At 38.2% G+C, this 13,495-nt stretch overlaps 1 protein-coding gene across 7 annotated transcripts in view; it reads right to left on the bottom strand.

Annotated features, from left to right (window-relative positions):
- Nucleotides 1-1,435: 1,435 nt before the first annotated feature.
- enox2 (ecto-NOX disulfide-thiol exchanger 2) overlaps nt 1,436-13,495 on the bottom strand; it is a 233,394-nt gene continuing 221,334 nt past the window's right edge. For 3 of the 7 annotated variants that reach the window (XM_057348902.1, XM_057348898.1, XM_057348900.1), the window contains 4 exons: nt 12,568-12,624; nt 11,797-11,902; nt 6,141-6,226; nt 1,437-2,100 (listed from right to left, as the gene is read on the bottom strand). In XM_057348902.1, coding sequence (XP_057204885.1) covers nt 1,969-2,100; nt 6,141-6,226; nt 11,797-11,902; nt 12,568-12,624 — 381 coding nt within the window. In that variant the 3' untranslated portion in view covers nt 1,437-1,968. Of the gene's footprint in view, nt 2,101-6,140; nt 6,227-11,796; nt 11,903-12,567; nt 12,625-13,495 lie in introns of all 7 variants that reach the window. The other 4 variants (XM_057348901.1, XM_057348904.1, XM_057348899.1 and 1 more) reach the window with 3 other exon arrangements.

The raw sequence follows: 13,495 nt of genomic DNA on the forward strand, positions 1-13,495 counted from the left end.
AGGATCCTCCAGATGCTTGCAGTTGTGCATAAACCTACTATTCGGCCACCCCTAACCAATGCTCACAAGCAGAAACGGTTGCAGTGGGCCCACACATACATGAAGACTAATTTTCAAACAGTCTTGTTTACTGATGAGTGCCGTGCAACCCTGGATGGTCCAGATGGATGGAGTAGTGGATGGTTGGTGGATGGCCACCATGTCCCAACAAGGCTGCGACGTCAGCAAGGAGGTGGCGGAGTCATGTTTTGGGCTGGAATCATGGGGAGACAGCTGGTGGGCCCCTTTAGGGTCCCTGAAGGTGTGAAAATGAACTCTGCAAGGTATGTAGAGTTTCTGACTGAGCACTTTCTTCCATGGTACAAAAAGAAGAACCATGCCTTCCGTAGCAAAATCATCTTCATGCATGACAATGCACCATCTCATGCTGCAAAGAATACCTCTGTGTCATTGGCTGCTATGGGCATAAAAGGAGAGAAACTCATGGTGTGGCCACCATCCTCCCCTGACCTCAACCCTATTGAGAACCTTTGGAGCATCCTCAAGCGAAAGATCTATGATGGTGGGAGGCAGTTAGCATCAAAACAGCAGCTCTGGGAGGCTATTCTGACATCCTGCAAAGAAATTCAATCAGAAACTATCCAAAAACTCACAAGTTCAATGGATGCAAGAATTGTGAAGGTGATATCAAAGAAGGGGTCCTATGTTAACATGTAACTTGCCCTGTTAGGATGTTTTTGATTGAAATAGCTTTTGATTTCAGTAAATATGACCTCCTAATGCTGCAAATTCAACAAATGACCATTTTCAGTTTTTTACAACCTATGAAATGTTTTCAAACTCTGTTGTGCATAATAATTTGGAACAGTGCATTTTGAGTTTTTCATTTTTTAAATAAATACTGTTGTCAGTGGGAGGTTTGTTCAATAAAATTCCAAATGTACCCTAACTGTTGATTACTTGAAAATTATACTGACTGTCATTTGCATCGACAAATTAGGAAAACCAGAGAAAGATATCATTTGCATAATAATTTGGAACGCAGTGTATACTGCTGAGTAACAGAGAAACACCCACACATATGCACACACAACACATACGTGCCCCACTCTGATTCTTCATTAGACTTCACAGGTTTTCAAGTCTGACCGCGGCATCAGTTTGGAGAAGCTGGGTTATTGTGGCCCATTCCCATCGCTTAGAGACACAAAAGCACGTCAGACACGATTTTTCCTGGTCACCGGCTTATGCAGGAAGAGCCAGAAGGTTTAAAAGGACGTGTGTGGCATTAATGTATCTGAAGTGAGAGAAAATGTCTTCTTAAGGCTTATATTTATCCCAGGATTCCTCTTTTTAATTAGCCGAGGTGCTCAATAGTGAACTCTTCGGGAGCGCTGACCCAGATTGCTAGATTGAAAAAGTCCTGCAGCATTTTAAGATTTCCGTCTGTTTTTTATTTAAAAATAGCAAGTTATTCAAACATGTACAGAGTATATGAACAAAAGATTCTACGCAGCTTTGTGCAGTCTATACAGAAAAGAAGAAATATATTCATGTTATTTATAAGTTGTTTTCTTTTTTGTACAAATTCAATGTGAAAGAAAAACTAGGTTGACAGTTCAGTCATCGGTTCAACATCAGACCCTGATTTAAATCCGACTTCCGCAGCACATCATGTTGTCCATTCAGGTGGAACCGACGTACACACACACGCACGCACGCACACACACACACCAACATGTGCTTGGGTGTACACATACTACACCACACTACACACACTCGGAAGTCTTGAAGAGCTCCAGGTTTGAAGTGTTTACTCCTGGGTTGGAGTGTTTTCTGAAATTCCCACAATAAAACCCCTTTGTGGCTGCGCTCATGGACACAGAAAGCTGGCAGTTGATTGGTTGAAATCCCTCCCATCTGTTGGCCGTTTACTTTGAGTCTCGCTGTATGACCCAACCCGTGTCTCTACGCCGTCTTAATGCCCTCAAAACCGCAGAACTTCCAGCGTTTCTCTAAGCTAGCCCCGACACCTGTCAACTCCTGCTTGAATGTACATGGCAGCCGACCCAGTAGTGTCTCCACCTCTGTGGTGCTGATCTGAAGAAAAAAAAAAACACAAAAATATCAAAGATTATGACAAGTTCAAACCTCCTTGTTCAAGGGAAGCATTTAAAGTGGGGTGCGCACAAGACCACCAGTGAAATGCTTAAAAAAAAAACACAATTGCAATTTGTGTGTAAATTGAATTTGAAAATGGACATGAATTTAAGAAATTCACAGTATTTGGAGTTGTTAAGAGTTCATAACATGATCTTTTGCGCTTCAACTGAAGTAGAAAATCAAATCATCTGAAGGAGAAATTTGCATATATTTGATTAAGTTACATTGAATGTACAGTCGAAAATATTAAGTAAATAATATTATTATATTAAGTAAATATTTAATTTTTTAATTAACCAATTTTTGTAATTAACTGGGCTGTAAGTTAACTTTTTTTGCTCATAGCACTGGTGCTACAGAGGTTAAAGTTTTGTAGCATAAGCCAAACAGTTGTAGCACAAGTATAAAACATCTGTTGTCATCATTAAAAAATATGCGAGTGCAGTTCATCACACGAATAGGCAGGTAACTGACAAATGACATTAATGTTACATACAGATGGATAAATTAGGGCCATATCATTTTTAGTTTACCTAAATTTGTTTTAACTTTTCTAAGTTCTATGTTTTCATTTTTTTACAATACAATAGTGGTATATTTGTCCACTTAAATTACTGTAGAAAGAGTGCTAGACACTATAGTGCTTTTGAACCTTACTATTGTACACTACAGTGTTTACTACACTTTATCAATTTACTACAAGGGTACTACAATTTTCTATAGCAAATACTAAATTAGACAGCAGTATTTTTTTCAGTTGATTGTTCAGGCCAACGGGACTTTTATTTTGACGGGTCATCGGGAAGACACTTGAATTAGTGTGAATGCTTCACTCAAACAGTAAAATGCTCGTAAAATAAACTCTCAGAGCAACTATGGAGATGAAGTTCGTGTGTTCATATGCTCATACAGTGTAGACGCAGACAAATCCACGAGTGTAGCACGTTAAACAGTGTAGTTCATTCACGCAGAACAGCCAGATGACGTATTTAAATAACAGGATTCCACGTCCGCATCTAGTTATATGGACTCAATGCAGTTGAGCAAAATAGATTAAAACTAGGTAAAATAGCGGTGCGCCATTGATTAATGTCACACACAAACAAGCGCAATGACAAACACACTTAACACAAACACGCAGCTCTGTGTTAATGCACCTGCCAAACTGTATCGCAGGCGTACTACATTGGCTAGTTTATTCTTAGCACAGACCGATTTTTTCGTAGCACGTGCGACATGTACGTTAGCGACACCATAAGCACAATTGTGTTTTCGCAGATCACCAACCCGCTTGCACCAGCGCATCAAGCGTCACGCAGTGAGACGCCAGTGTCGGGTAATCAATTAAAATCATCTCATGCGCCTCCCACCGGAGCGCATTGTTTTTAGTGAAAACAAGCGGGCGTGTTGATTAAGATACGAAGGCATGTGTGCGCTGTGGAGCGAGAGAGCGTGGGCACCAACACAGCCGGAGGCCTTAAACTCAAAGTGAAAAGATATATAGCCTCATTTTCAGCCTCCATCTGTAAGTTTAAATTAGTCATAGTGTGACAGCGAAAAAGAGAGTGAGAGAAAGAGAGCAATGACAAAAATAAAGAATAATCAACACTGTGCGCAATAGCGAGATGACTGTTTTATTCCGGCATTAAACATCTTGGCAGACAAACCTTCAGGACTGTATCTGAGAACACACGGGAAGAGAGTTACAGAGAATGAATTGTGACTTCTGATAGCGGCTTCAGTGTCTGTGTTGTTTTAACGGCCAGTTCACTAGAAAATTATGTAAATCAGATAGCGGTTGCATGAAATCTGCGCAGAATGCAATTTGCACGGCAAATTCAAGTTCTTGGGAGTTGGTTCAGACTGGACCTTTAAGAGACAAATATGTGTGACTGCATTTAGGCATTTGATATTGATCATAATTCTCTTTTCCATCATTGATTGAAAAACTGCTTCCAAAATTGACAAAAAATAAAACTTCCATGTTTTTACAGGTAATACAGTAAAAAATTCCTCTAAATATAAAGATGCACTAAACATTTCTCAACTGATACCGATAGTCAATTATTCAGAGTGATATCTGCCAATACCGATTCTGAAGATTAAATGAATATTTCTTTGTTAACTAAATGTTATTAATTTATATAATGATTATTAATATTGAATATCAAACAGAGCCAAATTCATTGCATTTCCTATCCTCTTTGGATTGACAAGATACTATATATCAACCCTGATCATCGGCCGATGAAAACTGCTTTTATCAATCGACAACTCTTATTGGCTGATATATTAGTGCATCTCTAATTAAATATGATGCTTCTTAATCATGAATAACGGTGTAATTTTTTGGGCTGTCAAACGAATAATCATGATTAATCACGTACAGAATACAAGTTTTGTTTACATAATATATCTCTGTATACTGCATATTCATTTTATATTTATAAACACATACACATACTGTACGTGCATATAGTAAAGAAAAACATAAAACTTAATAAATGTTGATATATTATTTAAATGTTTAGTAAATATAAATAAATACATGCAAATATTTCCTAAATATGTATGTGTATGTTTTTGTGTTTATGAATAGAAAATTAACATGCACAGTACACAGACATATATTATGTAAGCACAAACTTTTATTCTGGATGTGATTAATCGTGAGACAGCCCTGATATTTGATATGTAAATCATACTCAGAAGCCGTATTTGAAATGAATAATGATTAATAAATAAATATTGAAAATACATACAACATTATTATATGATTATCATTTGATGCGGATGAAATTTGACACAAGATGTTTGAGTTCATGTTGAAGAGCTACTGGTGTCCTCTCTTTAAAAATGCAAGCGAGTGTAAATGTCAGCACTATGTTATATGTGTGAAGGATTGAAGTCTGTCGAGTGAAACAAGCGCGTATTGATTTAGTTCAGTCAGTCTGCTCCAGTATTTTATTCCAAACATTACTCCTCATCAGAGGCATCTAAAAATATTTAGTTTATATGTAAGGGATAATGTACAGGCGGCCGGTTGTTATCGCAGAAATAAGCCCCAATAGTGTGATCTTATTTCGGAGGGGCTTATTTCGCGCTAACAGCCGGCTGCTTGTACATTATCCCGCTTATTACACGGCTACTTGCTACATGAGAAAGAAACTGGACTTGAAATGTGAATTTGAAATATTTTATTAGCTCATTTTTACCGAATGATGACCTTCCGCGAGGAAAAGCAGTTTACTTTCGGTTTAAAGTAAGAAACGACGTTCAAACGTCACGAACAGGCAAATTGGTTTAATCATTTGTAAATATAATGTCATATTTTATTAAAAGACATATTTATAATTAATTTTTGTGTAATATTAAACTGCCCCTCTCAAAATGATTTGCAGCATCAGGGTTACAGGGTGTTATTAGTTTTGAGCGGTTGTTATTTGAAATAACAACCCTTGGAATGTCGTGACTGGCCAATCAGAATCAAGCATTCAAATGACCCGTGTAATAAATACAGTTACGCTTCAGCTACGTTTAATAGTGTCGTGTTTAAGTTGTACACTAGGCTATAAATTAGGCACAGCTGGTGCAAGCAGCCACAGTTTAACTGGATTGTAGGTGCTTAGTGAACAAGACGCAGGTTTCAAGCTAAAGTGTTGCAAACGTTAAGTGAGTTCACCCCACAGAAGGTAAACATGTGACTGTATACTGTGTGTGTGTGTGTGTGTGTGTGTGTGTGTGTGTGTGTGTGTGTGTGTGTGTGTGTGTGTGCGTGTGTGTGCCAGAGCATTGCTTACATCATGAGCTTGTTCTGTCTGCTGAAGACCTGTTTACTCAGCAGAACATTAGAATGGCAAGTAGACAGGCATACAAGCTTTCAGTGTGTGTGTGTGTGTGTGTGTGTGTGTGTGTGAAGTGCTGTATAGTGGAGTAAATAGATTCAGTCAGGGGAGATGACCGTGTGTGTTGCATACCTTAGTGTCCAATCTCTGTAAATAGGAGCAGATATATTCAATGCTGGCACCAAAAGGATGGACATGAAGAAACGTTGAGATGATTCCTGAGGAAGGAAAGCCAAAGATGAATCATTTGAAAGATTTGGCTGTACTGTATAAAACTAAGCTTTGTTCCAAAAGCTAGCCAGCTGTCTTGATGTCTAGCTGCCTTCTAGGTTGAAATGGACCCTGATTTGACACGCTCTATATACTGCAGAAAGCAATTCTATGTATGGGATAAACAGCACTCCTCATGTGAAGCACACAGGCTTCACTCACAGTCGACTTGATAGGAGATCAACATTAGTATTTTAAAATTTCAAAAGCTGAAGATTTAGCACACAAACATTTGTTGAAATAGTGATTTTTATTTGATTCGATTCTATATACAGTATCTCCGTAGTCCTGTCCTTCTGAAACCTTGTATCTCCTTACTTCGCGATTTTCATTTTTTGCCATAAATCATTATTATTAGTCACCCCTTTGTTTGTCACTGGGTTTTGCAAATATCTAACCAATAAAAAGTATTACAAAGTTCTTGTCAACTTTGACAACCATGTATTTAATCATTAAAAAGGTACAGTGTTTTTTCCATTTCCTGAAAAACTGTGAATTTGGACATCTGAGGTTTCAGAAGGACAGCAACGATATTCATTTTACAATTGCAATTCATAACGTTAACCTCTTTATCGCCACCTCTGTTGTAAACATACATTTGCAGCTTATTTTACGTAATTATCCTTATATGAATGTCAAATTCAAAAGACCTCAAACTGACATTTACTTCAAAATTGAATCGGATAGCTCAACTTATAAATCATTATTATAAGCTTACTGTTGCAAATTGGGGTAAAGAAACTATTTTGAGAGAAAATTGTTCATGCACTTGCTCAATAATTTAATGTAATATTGATCAATTTACTTTATTTTTATTTACCTGTAACCAAAAACGTTACGGATTGCATCTGTAACTTTTTATTGGATGATTTATAATATTCAGTATATTTTGCACAACTCTCAACTAGGGGTGTCACAATATACCGATATTGACTATAACCGTGATATTAAACATTGATACGTGTTAACTTTACACATACATTTATTGTAAATAATTCCGAACTTGTTTAAACGTTTGCCTTAGGAGCCACAATGGTTACAAACTCTTCACTTGTATTTTGAGTGTATTTCATCGGCCAAAAGAAGATCAAACACAAAATAAAAATGTTCCAATAGATATCACGATTAGGTTGTCAAACGATTAATCGCAATTTTTCGCATCCAGAATAAAAGTTTGTGTTTACACAATATATGTCTGTGTACTGTGCATATTAATTCTGTATTTATAAACACATACAGTAGATGCATATATTTAAGAAAAATGTAAAAATTAATAAACGTTTGTATTATAAATAAATATTCTAAATATTTCCTTAATATATACATGTATGTGTATGTGTTTATGAATACAAAATTAATATGCACAGCACAGACATAAATTATGTAAACACAAACTTATATTCCGGTTGCATTTAATTGCAGCAGCCCTAAGCACGACAATACCGTTACTGCAAATTATTTCGGCCACGATAACCAGGCAGTGAAAACTGATACCGTGACAGCTCAACTCTCATTTATTCACTCATTGCAATGCATTTTGGGATGGCTCCATCTACAAACAACACAAACAATAGTGCCTTAGATTTTGACCTGGACAAAGTATCTTAAAGGGGTCATATGGCGTGAATACGTGTTTTTCTGTGTCTTTGGTTATAAGTTGCCCATGCATGTATTAGACACGTAAAATTGCACAAATGAAAGTGTGGGAACAAAAGATGCGTTCTATCTCAAAGCGAATGATCACCCAGACCTGCCTGAAACGCCTCGTGTAACCACACCCCCACAAATCTACATCAGTTCGTGGTATGATTTGACTAAGACCGCCCAAATGTATACGCAAGTAAGGTGGACGTACCTGTCAGCACAATTGCTTTGGAACCTGATGTTCCAAATATGGTAAGAGGCGTTACATTTCCGTCACACGCTTGCAGTATTCCACCAATCACTACGCACTGGTTAACTGGCCAATCATAGCACACCTCGCTTTTCAGAGCGATGAGCTTTGTAAAAAATCTGCGTGTTTCAGAGAGGCGGGGCAAAGAGGAGATACAAACATGCACGGTATGTGGAAATACAGCGTTTTTGAACCTGAAATCGTGTATACACATTGCATTCCATCTAAAAAAAAACATAATATTCATTTTAGCCGTGTCATATGACCCCTTTAAAACAGCCTATTTATCCTGCCTACCATTTGTTACAGCTTGTGTCAGTACTGCAACACGATGGGCTGCTCGCTAGGTTTGGAAACAAGGCTTTCATACATCAGCATTCCCCCCCTGTATTTCGAAGAGCTGATTCATAAAAGGAGTACTTGAGGTGTCTGCCCTGAAGTGGATGTTCTCATCGGCTTTTTCTGCCTCTTGAACTTTCTAAATGCATATGAGTGTTTAATTGCAGCTCTGATGCTTTTCGTTGCTCTGCTAAGTGCTTCATTGATCACACTCCAGCATATGGAATAACAATAACGCTAGCTATTAGCACTTCTGCTTTGGATTTGATAGGAGGCCTGATAACTCAATTATTATGAATGCATTACGCTATGAACAGGAAAGCAGGGCGGCTCTCCAGGACGAAGCGTACATGCGTATTCAATATTCCATTAGTCATAATGGACCGCATAGTTTATGTTATACACGCTTTCTTTGCAATGCATTTCTATTTACACACATTGATTTAAAGCCAAACACGGGTGAGGTGAATGAAAATAGACAAATAAACAAAATCTGGGCAGTATTTTTCATAATTGAATGCACTGTTGAATGTATGTCTGAAACACTGTGTTCTCATCCAAATAGCCTGTGGCATCTTTAAAGGGATAGGTCACCCAAAATATTCCAAATGATTTATTGAAGTAACAGTTCACCCAAAAATGAAATTCATCATTTACTCACGCTCATTTACATTTCAAACCTGTATGACTTACTTTCTTCTGCAGAACACAAAAAAATATATTTTGTAGAACGTTGGTAACCAAAAAACACTGGCCCCCATTGACTTCCATTGTATGGACACCAAACCACTAACACATTTCTCAAAATATCTTCTTTTGTGTTTCACAGATGAAGGAGTCATATACATGTTTGGAATGACAAGAGGCTGAATAGATGATGACAGATTATTGCATGTGGGTGAACTTGCCATTTTAATAGCATACACCTGTATTCAAACCAGCTCTTGTTGTGACAAAGCCGTAGCAGAGAGGAGGATTATCAGTGAGTAATAACTCGCACAAAGCCATCGTATTGACTTGGAAAACAGCACACGAGTAGTGTAAATGCCTTTTATGGCGCTGTTATCTCCTTTATGGAGCTTGACTGCATCAGTACCCATTCACATTCATTGTATGATAAAAAGCATGGTAAACTTGTGTTTGTCAGTCTCGCCAAATGCAAGGAGAAAGCAGCAGATGACAGTAACAGTGGCGGTGGAAAGGAGGCAATTATCTAGAGAAGAACAGGAGGCCATGATGGATAGAGGCCAGTAGAGAAAATGTGTCCAGGACACCAGGGTTAAACCCCTACAGTGCTTCCATCAAGAAACAACCTGAGATGTTTAATGACTTTGGTTTAACTCATCCACTTTAGTTTTTACACTCTCCTCACTGCCATACGAGACATAAACCCACAAAGACAACACAGGAATGACATGTGGGGATGATGACAGAGGTTTCATTGTTGGGTGAAGTGTCCCAAATAGTCTGAACAGTTGTTTTATGAACAGGTCAGATCTTCTGTGCTATAACGTAAAGAATGCACAACCGCACAACCTTTGGTTTGAAACATCAGTAAATGTCTTCGGCTTAGAGCAGATGGGAGCTACTTGAACAGAACATGAGCTGAAGTGAATCTGGCTTAATAAAAGAGACTCGTGCAAGGCAGAGCGCTGCTATGAAGCTTATGCTTAACCAAAGGTTATTTAAGCAGAGAGCGATAAGCCAGACAACAGTGAGATCGACACACTTTTCAGTCACTGGACTGCACTGCACAATAAACCATAAATAAATACATATGAAAAACTGTGATAAACCTGCCAAAACACACGGCGTTGAAGCAATTACACAGATGTCATATCATAAAAAACACAGCTACGCATTTTTTATCTCTATGTATCATTTCACGAAATAGATAGTTTCAAAGCAACAACATAAACAAACTTAACTTCCGGTACACATCCACAAAGAATAGAGTCTGCATAGATTATTTCAGATAACAAGCAAAAGAAATCAATTATATTACAGAAGTTAAAAGTCTTGTATTATTTTGGGTTACCAGTAGAAGAGCCGTTACTTGGCTAAAATGCGACAAAGTTACACGACCCAAATTGTCGTGTAACTAAATTGTTAATTTAATAAATTAACATACAATAAAATATATATATATATATATATTTTTAATACAATTATTCTACAATACAATAAAATTAAAATGAATATAAATAAATATTAATATAAAATACATAAAATGTAAATAGTTATATTATTAGCCACTAGCCAGACCGATCAAAAAACACTGACCGAAGTTATCTTCAGGCCAGCCGCGTGCGTCCGATGAAATCGTCTATATTGTTACACCCCTAACATATAAAATCATGTATTTGACAGATACATGATGACATCAGTATGTGTGTTCTCTGGAAATGAAACCCGTGATAGGGTAAAGCTAAAGTGAACAGTGTCGAAAACATTTTCTGATTGGATCACTTGAACTCTTGCTAAGGCTCGGCATCTACATGCATTAAGACAGATTATTTGCTTTGTATAAAAGGATCAGCTAAATGAATAAATCATGAAATCATGTGAAGCACGCAGACAGTACAGCTGCTCGACTGAAATAACAATAAGCATACGCTTGAAACATCACGCTTGAGATTTAAATGAACAAGTATATCTGGGAGCAAAACTGTGCTGATGTTTTATGCTGTATCAATATGCAGTAACACATTGATGTCATAAGTGACAAACTGCATGTAGTATTCTGTCATCATTTATTCACCCTCATGTCATTTAAAACCTCTTTGTGACTTTTTCTTCTGTGTAATACAAAAGAAGATATTTCGAGAAATGTCTCAGTGGTTTGGTGTCCATATAAAGTATATGGGGGTCAATGTTGTTTGGTTACCAACATTCTTCAAATTATCTTCTTCTGTGCTCTGCAGAAGACATTCAGGTCAAGAGCTGCATCTCAAAACCTATTAAATTCCCTACCTAGACAGCATTTCAGCCTCCAACAGGCTCATTCCACAGCCTCTCCTGCTCACTCACACACATCTTTTCTAGTCTCTATCTTTAACGTGGACATCATGTCAAAGTTCCTCATTAAAAAGCATTGGAGGTGACTCATTTAAGGCTCATTTGGCCTGGCAATTAACACCTGCACCCTGGCACAGATATCTGTGGATGATGAAAATAATGAGAACAGGTTTTTTCATCATCGCGTGCCTGACAAAATGTAGAACAAAAAAACCAACGCTTACGTGGCTCGGAGTCTCCAGACCCCCGCCACGCCGTGTCACTCACCTACGAGCAGAGCTTCTCGCTCTGACTTCACGGGGCTGGGAGGGCTCTTCTCCGGCAGGTTCTCTTTCTCCTGGCTGCAGGACACCACAGCTGACGCTGCCGCCTCCTATAACAACAACAAAGAGAAGGTTTTTTCTTCCCAGCAGCACCTTAGATGCTCCCTCCTCATTACCCCGACACTCTGACGCGTGCTGAGCTCCTCGCCCAGTTGTGTCAGAGTGATTTATCCTGCGACAAATAAAGTTCTCCTGCGCTCGATTGGCCTGTAATGATCTGTCATGTTCTGAGAAAGGACAGGGGAGGGGAAATGGGACAACAGAACAGAGTTTATGGTGCTGCAGAGAAAGGAAAATGCAGAGGGAAAGACTGATAGAGGAGAACCAGAGGCACTTCAGAAGAAAGCAGAATAACAGGAGGCTTCGGTCATGACAGGGTGCAAAACAAGGCCTGTAACTCTTGGAAAATGATGTTTTGCGGTTTTAGCTTTTCAACAAATGGTGGCGGCAAGATGCTTTACCTTGGAGAATGTTGATGACCAACCTCACAAGGGAACAATATTTGTCTTCATTATTATTATTATTAATAAATATAAATATTATATTTGGGGAACAATATTTGTCTTTCCGGCGTGTCATAGACACATTTTAAGGATTAAAAGATACTGTATTGTTACTGTACGGTATTCTGTGTTGTTGGAAAGTGCCATGAAGTGTGATGAGGAGAGATGGTGTGGACATGAGGCAGAAACTGAGAGGAGCGTCTCCCACTTACGCTTGCGTGATTTGCACTTTCATCACTTCCTCTTTCCTCCCGTTCGCTCGTCTCCAGCTGCAGTCAATTAAAAGAATGAGAGAGCTGTCAGCGAGAAATATGTCACAGAGTCACGCTCACACACACTCAGGCAAACTACAGGAGGCGGGACAGACTGCGGGGCGGGAGACAGAGACACGGGCGAGAGTTGAAGGTCAGGTTTGCAAATGAATTTCTCTAAATGCCAAATAAGCAGCAAACCTCCAAAGCATTGGTGCTGCTCAATTGGTGCTTAACCGCAGAGCGAAAGCACATTTCAGGTCTCTCTGCTGAGATTAGAGACACAACATGATGCTGACAGAATATTTAGTTCCACTTGCTAAGGCAAGCATCACTGTTGTTGTTGCTCTTTGGGTTGAGATTTTGACTAATAGTATTAAAAGTTCTTTCCGCATTTTTAAACTAAGGTAATACCTCAAACCTGGCGGCTTTTTGAGACATTGATTTTAACAGGATCGATTATAAAAGGGGTACAAAAAATGTATCACAACTTATATTGATGCTGATTATCATAGACCTGGTAGTGGCTTCATATCATAATCAATCCATTTAAATGAAAGACATTGAGCAGCACCGATATATCGGCCAATAATCGCTATCGGTATGCTTTTAACGGTCAATAAAAGCCAATGTGTCAGTTTGATGTTCAATATTAATAGGCATAATATGAATTACTAACATTCAGACAGTTAAGAAATCATTTAATCTTCAGAATCGGTATTGGTAAGGGGAGATATTACTCTGAATAATCGGCTATCGGTGGATAAATTTAATATCGGATGCAACTCTATTGCAATTTAAATATTTATTTGTCAATCTGTTGCCACCGTTTTATAAAAGCAGTTTAAGTTGTGTGTTACAGTGATTTTTAATGGTTTGTGAGATGGTT

This window comes from Triplophysa rosa, linkage group LG13 (genome assembly GCF_024868665.1).
Source record: "Triplophysa rosa linkage group LG13, Trosa_1v2, whole genome shotgun sequence".
Lineage (NCBI taxonomy): Eukaryota > Metazoa > Chordata > Actinopteri > Cypriniformes > Nemacheilidae > Triplophysa > Triplophysa rosa.